This window comes from Aethalodelphis obliquidens, unplaced genomic scaffold, assembly GCF_003676395.1.
Source record: "Aethalodelphis obliquidens isolate GAN/ISIS:26980383/991018 unplaced genomic scaffold, ASM367639v1 scaffold17, whole genome shotgun sequence".
Taxonomy (NCBI): domain Eukaryota; kingdom Metazoa; phylum Chordata; class Mammalia; order Artiodactyla; family Delphinidae; genus Aethalodelphis; species Aethalodelphis obliquidens.
In genome coordinates, this window is record NW_020837961.1 from 12,446,399 (window position 1) to 12,458,761 (window position 12,363).

The 12,363-nt window shown below is 33.8% G+C and overlaps 2 protein-coding genes across 7 annotated transcripts in view; one reads left to right on the forward strand and one right to left on the reverse strand.

Moving 5' to 3' along the window:
• SMARCAD1 (SNF2 related chromatin remodeling ATPase with DExD box 1) overlaps positions 1-7,323 on the forward strand; it is a 70,328-nt gene extending 63,005 nt beyond the window's left edge. For 3 of the 6 annotated variants that reach the window (XM_027116927.1, XM_027116929.1, XM_027116926.1), the window contains exons 20-24: positions 866-1,054; positions 1,616-1,734; positions 2,630-2,812; positions 3,938-4,047; positions 5,518-6,864. In XM_027116927.1, coding sequence (XP_026972728.1) covers positions 866-1,054; positions 1,616-1,734; positions 2,630-2,812; positions 3,938-4,047; positions 5,518-5,579 — 663 coding nt within the window. In that variant the 3' untranslated portion in view covers positions 5,580-6,864. Of the gene's footprint in view, positions 1-865; positions 1,055-1,615; positions 1,735-2,629; positions 2,813-3,740; positions 3,863-3,937; positions 4,048-5,517 lie in introns of all 6 variants that reach the window. The other 3 variants (XM_027116928.1, XM_027116930.1, XR_003434969.1) reach the window with 2 other exon arrangements.
• A 3,834-nt stretch (positions 7,324-11,157) lies between these two features.
• The window catches only part of HPGDS (hematopoietic prostaglandin D synthase), a 29,898-nt gene continuing 28,692 nt past the window's right edge, over positions 11,158-12,363 (reverse strand). Inside the window, exon 5 of the mRNA XM_027116932.1 lies at positions 11,158-11,609. Coding sequence (XP_026972733.1) covers positions 11,445-11,609 — 165 coding nt within the window. The 3' untranslated portion in view covers positions 11,158-11,444. The remainder of the gene's footprint in view (positions 11,610-12,363) is intronic.

Consider the following 12,363-nt stretch of genomic DNA (forward strand, 5'->3'; position numbering starts at 1 on the left):
CTGACAGTCTACATCAAGAGTCAGCCAACTATGGCCTTAGGACCAAATATGACAATAGCTATTTCTACAAATAAAGTTTTGTTCTAACACAGCCACACCCTTTTGTTTCTTTGTTTTCTGTGACTGCTTTCTCAGTACGAGGGCAGAGTGGAGTAGAGTTGCAAAACATTATTTTGCCTACAGAGCCTAAAATATTTACAGGAAAAATTTGCCAGCTCCTGGTCTGGACTTCCATAATGCACTTCTTTTATTTATTTTTCACCAAAAATATTCATCAGATTGTATGTCCTGCATTATGAGTCATTTTTCTCCGTTTATTTTTTTCATTTTATTTCTTCTTTATTGTATTTTGTCCACAGTTTTAGCTGTTACTCTCTATTTTTGTCTCATTCTCCCTTAACCTACCCCTATTTCTCCTTGCAGATCATTGTGTTTAAAGCAACCATTTGCCTTTTTAAAATTTTTTATATTAAACTTACGGAAAATTTCAGACATGTAAAAGTAGAGAGAATTGTATAATGAAATCTTCTACGCATATGAAACCTTCACCCATTTTCTACAGTTATCATCTGGAATGACACAACTCTCTCTTGTTTCACCTCGAATCCTCTCCAGGATCATTTTGGACCAAATTCTAGACATTTCATCTGTAAATTTATCAGTGTGTTATCTCTAAAACAATAAGAACTTCCCCCCTTTATTGTACCTAAAAAAATGAATATCAATTTCCTTTGGTAAATCTGTTGCACTAAAATGTTTTATGATTTAGATATTTTATCAGATGTAAACAATTTTATTAGGTTGTTCTAATCATATTATAAATTATCTTCATTTTGAAGTATATATTGTTTTGTTTTGTTTTGAGGAACCTACACATTGTGAGGCTAACCCTGACCTGATCTTTGAAGATATGGAAGTTATGACAGACTTTGAATTACATGTACTTTGTAAACAGTATCGACACATTAATAACTTCCAGTTAGACATGGACTTGATTTTAGATTCTGGAAAATTTCGAGTTTTAGGCTGCATCTTGTCTGAATTGAAACAGAAGGTACTAAAGAAGAATACTGCTCCTTATATGTTTCCCCAGTTAGTTCAACTTCTTTGAAACAGTTCTGGCATGATTTGACTTTCTTGAAGCTTTAGCCTGTGTTCTACATTCTTCTAGAAACTGGTGTTTGAGCATTTTTTGGATATATTTGGGCATATGTTTTCCTGATTACTCTTCTTCCATCTAACAGAAGTTAGTAGAATATATCTATATTGATGTTTTTTAAAAATAATTTTAATTGTCATTATTTCATAGGTGACAATCTATATAGTTGCTTCAAAATTAATATTTTGAAGATATTGATACTATGTAAAATAAATTAATACTACAATTTATATGTGAAATAGATTTGTAAGATCACAATCTAAGTAGTACTTAGTAGCTATTCCCATTAATTAGTCTTAAAAATAAATTTTAGGTCAAAGTTTAGAAGATAATTTAGTTATACGTAATCTAAAATAAGAAACTTTAGCTATGATTGTTATTATTAAAGAAGCAGGTTTTCATTAGATACTTATAATTTTTTTTTTATGTGTCTAATTAATATATGTATTTCCACAGGGTGATAGAGTTGTATTATTTAGCCAATTTACCATGATGCTGGATATTTTAGAGGTTCTCTTAAAACATCATCAGCATAGGTACCTCAGATTAGATGGAAAGACTCAGATTTCTGAAAGGTTGGTATACTTTAGTTTCAGAAAATCTCTCCACCTTACCCTCAAATAAGAGTAAATGTTAGAATTTTAAATGTCTAGGGCATTTGATGGAATTGTATTACTTTGAGTCTTACGTTTGGTTACTTTAAATCATTCATTAACTTAAGATGAAGAAAATTTAATTTTTGGTCTGAATCGTATACAAATATATTTTGAAACAACTACTAGAATTATATATTTGTCAGTGTTTTCTCTTTAAAAATCATTTTAAGTCTAAAACACTTTATCTTTAAACCAAGGTTATCTTAAAATCTTGGGCTTTTCATATTTTAAGGGTAATTGAGTAAGTTTGAGTTTGTTTTTTTGTTTGTTTTCTTTTTTAATTCCCAAAGTTTAAAAAGATTGTCTTAGTTGAAATGCTTTTTCTAGTGTGTTTAAACTGCATCGTATCTTTGGTTTATTTTTTTTTATCAGCCAGAATAAATTTTTTTTTCCTGCATTAGAGTAAGAAAAGAAGTCTTGCTAAAAGAGAATACATCATTATAGTTTGATTTTGAGATTCTTAGTTCATCGGGTATATTGTCTATGAGTCACAGCTGGCAGACTCTGAGAAGGTTAAAGATTGAAAAGCTGTGTGCAGAATTTAGAAAAGCCAGAAGTCATTAAACAAAGGACAAAACAGTCCTTTAGCAATTAATCAAATCTGAATAGTTAGAGTTAGTAGGGAGATAAATGGTATAGAAAAGAAGTTGGTGAATTGGATAGGTCTTTTCAATAAAATAGCTACAGGAAAAATAACTAGAATGCCAAGAGCATGTATTTACATCTTCAAGTTTATTTTCCATGTGAAGTGATTGTTTTCAGTTTTAATTATATACCCTTTTGTGAGATTTAACCTAATACATTTGTCTTATAGGATTCATCTAATTGACGAGTTTAATACCGATATGGATATCTTTGTGTTTCTGCTGTCAACAAAAGCTGGTGGCCTAGGAATAAACCTGACTTCAGCAAATGTTGTTATACTTCACGATATTGACTGTAATCCTTACAATGACAAACAAGCAGAAGATAGATGCCATAGAGTAGGCCAGACTAAGTAAGTGTTTGCAGTTGAAATTTATTTGTAATCAAATGCCAGTTTAATTTGTATAGAACATTAGAATATGATCTGTCAGATGTCCTGCCTTAGTTTTTATATTTTCAGCAAAGCATGGCTTCCGCTGTATTTTATACCAACCAGTGTTGAATATGAACTCCACCATGTAATCTGTTCATATTCTAGTCATTAAAACAGGGACTTCCCTGGCAGTCCAGTGGTTAGGACTAGGTGCTTTCACTGCCGAGGGTGCAGGTTCAGCCCTGGTCAGGCAGCTAGGATCCCACAAGCCATGTGGCGTGGCCAAAACAGTAAAAAATAAATAAAACCACCTCCCACCCCCAGTCTAAGTAGTTATGCAGCAAATGAAAACTAAGTATTACCAGTGGTCCAGCCCCTTTGAAAAAGATTAGTAATTACTAATTACTAATTAGTAACTTGCTTGTTACACCATGTAAGAGCCAGATAGACTGGGTAATGTGCATACAATTGCTACCTTGTTACCTCATAGGAAATAGATTATGTGAGCTGTAGATATTTTAGGTGAAGGTTAAATTAGACATTGGTCACAGGACATAAAGAGGTGAAAATACCTATAATTCAGCTCTGTTCTCACATGTAAACAGCAGACAATCAGTGTTTTCTTTGTGGAGTATTTTACTGTATTTCCAAAAGACATTGGTAAGTTCATTTATGAACGAAATATTTATCAGTACTTAAAGGTGGAACTAAAACCTCCCATGTAATCTTTATACTTTACTACACTTCCTTACTTTTTGTACTAAATTATTTCTTGGAACCTGATAAGCAAAGCATGTTCTTTTTAAAAATAGAATACCCTACCTCAACCCAGAGCTGTTTCTTGTAATACAGTTCTACCAGTAATTTTAAAGTACCGATATCTTTTTCTCATCTCTTGAATCAATAGGAAAGGATGTTTAAAAGTGACGTGCTCAGAAAATGTCAATCTCAAGTAGTTTGAATAAAAGAATTTAAATTTATGGATGTATTTGTTAAACAATTTTCAAATTATTCTTATTGCATTCTAAGGTGAGTTATGTCGTTTATATATATTAAGTAATTATATATTATGTAACCAATGGACATATCTTGTATTTTCCTTAGAGAAGTACTAGTTATAAAATTAATAGGCCAAGGGACAATCGAAGAATCCATGCTAAAAATTAATCAACAGAAATTGAAACTAGAACAAGATATGACCACAGTAGATGAAGGTAAGTTATTTGTCAGCATAAACTTTATTTATATGAAAAGGCATCAACTTAGCAGTAGCAAGGGGATAATAAAGATGGTTTGAGTCCTTAACTTGGCGTGCAGTTTAGGGATAGCGTGGGAGAATACAAGCATACTTACTTCAAAAGTACTACAGTAACTAAGATCATTTTGCCAGACCTGATACAAACACTTTGATTTTGAAAAATTCTGTCTCTGACATCAAAATATCCCAGAAATAAATTAAAATTGGGTCTATAGTTTTAGCTACAATTTTATGATTTACTTACTAAGTAATATTTATGAATCCAAAGATTTAAAGTACATGGCATAATATTGTTATTAACTCTCACATTTATATTAATTTTATTTTGACGAGCCAAATACTCATTTCACTAGAGTGCAATAAAATGCATTTATTCAAAAATTGAATAATTTCAGATTAAAGAGCAGTTGGGTACTAGAAACATTTGTCAAATAAGAAAATCCTCTCCATTTCCTCCATCTTTTTGAGGAGAATAATTTTTAAGGTTTTAAAAGTTTAAATTTTATATATATATAAAAAATACATTCACATAGTTCAAAATTCCTAAGATATTAAAGGGCAAACAAAAGCCTCCTTATCACCCAGCTTCCCCAGAAAGATGACACATTAGGGTTTGCTTTTTTTTAATTGTATGACTAGTTGTTTCCACGTCTTGCTTTTTTTATTTGATATTAAGTTTGGATTTCATGGGCTATTTTCAAATCTATGGACGAGCTTGGAGGCAAGCATGTCAGTGAATTCCCTGAGAGTTTATGCAGTAGTTTTTGTTCCTAATCATGTTTTTTACTGAAAGGAGAAGAGTAGATAAAAGTAGTCTCTTAAGTTTAGACTGTAACTGGGGTCTTTGTGGTGACACAGAGAGAGAGAGAGAGACACCTGGATAAGTGTCTAGATACTGGGGTCTTGTTCAATTGAAAAAACAATTTTTTTAAGACAATGATTGTATCTTTGGACTGAAAATAAGTGTAGATGAAATGATTTCTGTTTGGTTGGATTTGGGAGTTTTGTCTTTATTTTCACTATTCAGGTTGTTACATAAAAAAAAAAATTTTTTTGTATATTTTCTTTTATTCTCTTTTACACCTTGCATTGAATTTTTTGGTAAATGTTTTTATTTAGTGAACCTGAGGAGTAAGTACTATGTGCTGTATGAATAGGATATGATCCAAACTATATCTGCATATCTCTGTCAAATCAAAAACAGAAGCTGTAGACTGCTGTGCTGGCAATGTGAACACAAGCACAGAGGAAGTTGCCCTAACATATGTAGGAATACGGGAATATTTTTAACAGGGAGTGACACTGAATCAAACTGGGCCTTGAAAGATTATTAAGAATTTCACCAAAAGTAGAGAAAATTGGAGAGAAGAAATACGTTTCATAAAATATTTTTATCAGAATTTTAACACCAGTTTCTGACCTGCAGGTGACGAAGGGAGTATGCCAGCAGATATAGCCACATTACTAAAAACATCAATGGGCCTGTGAAATAAGAATTGTTAATTCCTAACTGATGATGAAATATCAACTTGGTGCACTCAAGGACATTTACATTATGATGACCATGGGGTTTATGAACATTTATAACTTTTTATAATTTCCATATTACATTTCTCATAGTATGGACAACTTTTTTGCCACTAACTGAATTCTCCAGATGCTCACATGTGAAATTTCAAAAAAAAGCCACAGATACGTAGTCTTGAAGATGTTAAATAATCATTTTACAAAACAGTTTTCTGAATGGGGATTAGTTGGTGATTGTTTGTAACAAATACGCTAATGCTTTAGAAATGTCAGTATTTTTGTAATTATTTCTACCTCCAAATATATATATATATTGTCTTTCACTGGATAATATGTGTAGATTTTTACATGTGCCTTATTTGACAATGCTTATGTCTTGTTTTTGCTCGTCTCATTTGAAGTTCTTTTTTATTATGTTAAAGAATGCAGCTGTATAGATTATATAGCTTTCATTTTATTGCTATTTGAGACAGATGTTCACCACTGTCAACAAGAACTCAACATGAATTTAAAGGTGGCATTCCATATACTAACACCCCCAGGTCCTCCCAAGTACTTCTGTTAAAACAGATTTGTTTGGCTAGGCACTAAGTTGTTTTCCAGTGAATAGTAACTAAAGAAGCCCTTATCTTGCTCCGTGGATTAATTCCTTCTGTTCATTTCCCAACTGCACTAATTGTGCTATTACTCTGCCTATTCTTGTGCATGTTTTCATTGATTTCCCTCTCCTGGCTTTTGCTTCTCTTGAAACTGTTGCCCAGTCATTTCTGCTCCAGTTCTCTTTACTCTCTAAATAGTAGTTTATTCCTGCCACATCTCCGCACATCAGCAAAATATTGGTGACATTTTTCTAGCCTGGCAGAACAGATTAACAGGCTATTTCACTTCAAAGCAGACTGAATGTGACTTCATTTCAAGGCAGCATTAGGTACTGCATGGAAATAGGTCATTAACTTTAAATTCTTATCAAAATATAACTTAGCAGTTTGCAGAATTTCCAGTATGGGACCTCCTAAAGAGAGCCATTGTTCAATTCCAAATCAGTGTGGGTGACAAAGTGAAATTTAGAAGAGGTAAAGTTGTCTACTTGATATTTAACTCTTTATTAAGTCTTTCTTTAAATTTTTGCCTGTCAGTCTATATTGCTGTTTTATTATACATCAGTTTCTTTGTATAACTTGTGAGTTTCATGTGTTTTGTTTTATTATGTAAATATTATTATAAATAAACTTATTTATAAATCAAAGATTTGTTAATTTTTGGAGATTATACTTTCAAGACCTCCTGACTTCCTAAGTTTTTAAGGTAATATAATCCTCGACTTAGAAGGCTAATGAAGCTCTTACATTGATTCTTCAGATACTGTAGACTCTGAAAGCTGATGAGTCAGTAGACTTAGCCAATCTTGCAAGTGTATTGAATATACTCAACACATTTTAGTGTAATGGGCTGAAGGGACCTGCAAATAGTATTAATACCTCCTTCTGCATCACAGTACCCAAATCGCTTAGTGAAATGTTGAGAATATTCTAAAAATCGCATAATGGATTTCTCATAACTTTCCTGTACTAATGTATCTTCAATGATAGGCTGTTTCTTTTGTTGCTGTTGTTAAATCCATATTTTTATTTTAATGAATGTAGTTGGGTTCTTCCTGTAATGCCATATTATGTTTTTGGCATAATAAAAATATTTGTGATCATAAGTTGTATTTTTGCACCCTTAGTAATTTCTAAACTTTCATCCCTTTACCCTTAAAAATGCATAATATGGAAGGACTTCCCCGGTGGTGCGGTGGTTAAGAATCCACCTGCCAGTGCAGGGGACATGGGTTCGAGCCCTGGTCCAGGAAGATCATACATGCCGCGGAGCAACTAAGCCCGTGCACCACAACTACTGAGCCTGCGTGCCACAACTACTGAAGCCCATGCACTCTAGGGCCCACGTGCTACAACTACTGAAGCCCAGGTGCCTAGAGCCCGTGCTCCACAACAGGAGAAGCCATGGCAATGAGAAGCCCACACACCACAATGAAGAGTAGCCCCAGCTCAGCACAACTAGAGAAAGCCCACGCACAGCAACAAAGACCCAAAAAGAAAAAACCATAATATTGAGCACAAAAGAGATGCTATTGTGTGCTTAATATCGTCTCTTTCTCAGTAAACTGGTACTTATTACTTTGGGTATATTCTCATTAGTCCCTTTATTGGACTGATGTCAGTAAATATCATAATCCATTGTCAGTGAAGAGCCTATGAAGCCACAGTTGTTGGAGTAGTATCTTGGCCGACTGAAGCAACTTACGTTTTTGTTGATACAGGTCACACAGAGATAGAAGACGTATGTGTTTTCATAACTGTATTTCTCACCGCATAGACTTGTAACTTTATACCAATAGATAATCTATGTTGAAACATTAATATTGCTCCTAGTTATTGGTGTTATTGTATAGTGGTTAGATAGGAGCATCAGGAGACTTGGTTTCCATTTGTGTGACCTTAAGCAAGACACTTAAATGGTCCATAAAATTAAGGAATTGATTGTTTTAACTTCCCAAAAGGTATGGTTATTTTTCTGATTATAATATGCAGTTCCATTTCTGCTCTGATTAATTCATGTTCTCTCACACTTGCTTACTTGCTCAGTGAGGAGATGTTTAATTTAGATATAGGATGGGGTAATGGAATGTGTTGTCCTTTCAGTGAACAAAAGATGACCTAAAGGTTATGATGATGCTATGATTGAAATATTTCCTTATAAAACATGCTGTGGTTGCATTTTCTGTTGGAATTATGATAATTATATGTAAACAAGTGGGGCTGATTATCTTAGAGTTTTCATAATTTAGATAAACACTGTATCTATCAGTTTTACTAAATTCTGTTTTCAGTAAAGTTTGTCAGAATGTAATTATGTGGAGGAAAATGAACGTGCATAAGAGGGAAGAAAAGTTTCTACCTTCATTAGAGTATTATTTGAATTTCTTCTATGAAAGGTAAGTTTTTTCTTTAGACTGCCTTGATGACATGATTCAGCGCTTTGCAAATGAGAGTCGTTTATAACCTATTGTCATTTCTTAACAGCCACTGACAACGGTAAGAAGATGTAATCCAAAGAAGCAAGGTACTTGGGAAATACACTTTGTTTTTCTGTGTAATCCTTAATAATGTGTACAGTATTTAACTTCCTTTTCCTGAATTTCATAGAGCATTGTTGGGAGGAAAGAAGCACCTTCAACAAGGTCACACTTAGATGGACTTGACTTTTCTTTCTTCCTCCCCACAACCTCTCCCCACTTTTTGCTTCTCAACTACATTCTCCTTCCTCTGCCCTGCAGTTCACGGATAAGGCCATCTATTTTGTTTATATGTTTCCTGATACAATACGACATACTAAGATTAGACTATTCAATATTAATAATATTAACAGGTAAATTGAACTAAAATGTGATGTTCCAATATAGTTATGGTTTAAAATAGGTTGGGATAATCTAAATATATAGTTATTTGGAAGATTTCTATATAAATGGCTTGTTTATATGGGCAGTTCTTGCACAGTAGTGTGGGACTGTAGAAATTATTCAAGTTGAAAGTGTGTAATCACTGGGGAAAATGATTCTTCCATGACCTTTAAGAATTTTGTCAGCACATTATAAATGTATAAGTGAACAAAATAGTAAAACTAATATTCAGTACACTGTAAAATATTAGAAACACTGAGGAAGTTTTATTTTTGTAAAAAAATTTATCAGAGTAGTTTGAACAGTACCTTCCTATAAAACTTGCAAGCACACATTTTTTTTTTTTTTTTTTTTTTTTTTTTTTGGTAAATAGTCATAATCCTAAATTTGGATCAGCTTCCAACATTTTATTGCTCTTTCAATGTCATGAAATATCCCTATTCTTTTTTCTTTCTAAATAGACTTTATTTTTTCGAGGGGTTTTAGGTTCATAGCAAATTCAGCAGGAAGTACAAAGAGGTCCCGTGTACCCCTGCTCCCACACAGACACACCTTCCCCACTATCAGCATCCTGCACCAGAATGGGACATTCGTTACAATCAGTGAAAATGCATTGACACGTCATAATCACCCAAAGTCCATAGATTACAGTAGGCTCCACTCTCGGTGGTGTACATTCTATGGGTTTGACAAATGAATCCATTATAGTATCATACAGAATAGTTTTACTGCCCTAAAAATCCATTTACGTTTCCTCCATATCTTTTCATGGCTTGATAGATCATTTCTTTTTAGCACTGAATAATGGTCTCTTGTTTGCATGTACCCCAACTTACGTATCCACTAACCTACTAAAGGATATTTTGGTTGCTTCTAGTTGTTGATACAGCTGCCACAAACATTCATGTGCTGGTTTTCATGTGGACCTGTTTTCAACTCCTTTGGGCAGATACCAGAGTGTGATTACTGGATCATATGGTAAGAGCATTTTAGTTTTGTAAGAAACTGCCAAACTCTCTTCCAAGGTGTATATGCCGTTTCGCATGCCTATCAGCAATGAAGAAAAGTTCCTGGGGCCCCACCAGAATGGGACATTTGGGTGGTGTCAGTATTTTGAATTTTTGCCATTCTCATAGGTAATGGTATCTCCTTGTTCCTATTTGCAATTCCGTAGTGACATATGATGTTGAACATCTTTTCATATGCTTATTTGCCATCTGTATATCTTTGATGAGGTGTCTGTCCAGGTATTTTATCCATTTTGTAATCAGGTTTATTTTATTGTTGACTTTTAAGAGTTCTTTGTGTATTTTGGATAAAGTCCTTTTGCAAATGTTTTCTTCCTGTCTGTGGCTTGTCTTCTCTCTTTTTTTTTTTTAATTGAAGTATAGTTGATGTACAATATCATATATGTTACAGGTGTACAGTATAGTGATTCACAATTTTTAGTTTTTTTATTCATTTTTACTGGACTATAGTTGCTTTACATTGTGTTCTCATTCTTTTGATCTCAATTCTTATAACGTGAGGGGTTTTTTGCTAGTCTCACCTCCTCTGGGATATCTTCATCTCCTTTGTCACAACCAGTTTCCTCATTTATGTCAATAAGTTTGCCTTCACCAAGTTCTTCTGGCTGCATATCTAGAGCCTCTTGAACTGCAACAGCATCAACATTCTCACAGCCAGCTCTTTCCATTTATGTTCAATTTGAATTTCCACCATTTTCACTTTTCATTTCTTTATCGCACTTTAATCTTTGTTGGTGAGTTCCCTTTTTCAATTATCCATTTTTGTAAAATGTCAAGTGGATTTATCACTGAGAAACAACACTTTGCTTTCTGTGCACGCATGACAGATGCGCAGTGATCAATCACTAACAGATTTTGAAAGAAGTGGCATGATTGCTCATATATCTATCTGTTATTTACATAGTGATTTGTGGACTGAAGAGCTAGCAGTAAAGTTTATACTTTATGCAGTTACTCAGTTAATATAGCGTGGAAACTGAAGTCCAAAGCTTTTCAGGGTTTTTTTTGGAAAATGTGTTATGTAACTAAACCATTGTGACTGAAATTCATGCATGTCAGAACTAGTGCAAAGCGAAGCCTGCCTGTATTTGAAACTATTTTTCTTCAGTTATAAATAAGGTGAAGCTACTCTGAATAAAAAGGATACTGGAAACAAAACCCTTTTCTCCCCCAGCACCTTTTTTCCTTTTTTTTTGATAAGCAGAATATGGCAGAAGTGAAAGTCTTGATGGAGCTGGGGAGGGGAGTGTGCAGGTTATGCAGCACGCTGATGTAGCTTCGTATCTGATGAGAGTGATGCTGTGAAGAATAATGAAGTTTGGAGGCAGCAGGCATCACCTAGAGTTTGGTTTGGGGCCTTCTCATTATCCAGTTGGCTATGGCAGGAATGCTTTGGACTTTCTTACGTAATGTCACCAGCCTGGGATGTTTGTCCAACAAATCAGGTTTAAAGACCAAAAGTGTGGTACTGCAAATTTCCCAGTAGAAATCTGCCCAAGTTACCTAGTTTAAAGGAAACAAATTTTCATTAGAACATAAAAGGCCTAACTTCTTAATCTAAAAATAGTTTTTTTAATTCAAAATAATGTTATTACAAGAGCAGAATGCGTGTATTATAGAAAATTATAGATAATACCATACTCAAAACACACAGAGGTTACTCACATTAACACCTCTGTATATGGTATTTTTTTATGCATGTGTGTGTATTTTTACTAAAATGAGATCTTACAGTACATGCTCTTTTGTAACTTGATTCAATCTCCATCTCCCTGTGACAATACATTTTCATCTCATTTAACACACCATCATTACTTTTCCATCTGTTCCAAAAATGTCCTTTATAGGATAAAGCAGGATCCATTCCAGGACCATGCATTTCATCTGGTTATGTCCTTTAACTCTCAATTCAGAACAGTACCCTTTTTTTCCCCATGTCACTGAATTATTGAAGATTCCACACTAGTCCTGCAGAATGTCCTGTCTTCAGGATTTTTATGATTATTTCATCGGTTCCTTTATATTGCAGAGTAAAAAGGAAGAGAGTGCAAGTTATCTTTAGAGAGTTCATAGTTTCAAGTTACATATTTTTGGCTAGCATACATTATATTGAATCACATCAGAAGACATATGTCTGACCATTAGTGTTACCCTAAGATTGGCCACTGGACAGTATTAGGATGATGGCAGCATAGGCCTACTCTTGTATACCTGTTTTTTTTAATTTGTACACTTGTTTCGTGCTTTTATGACTAGA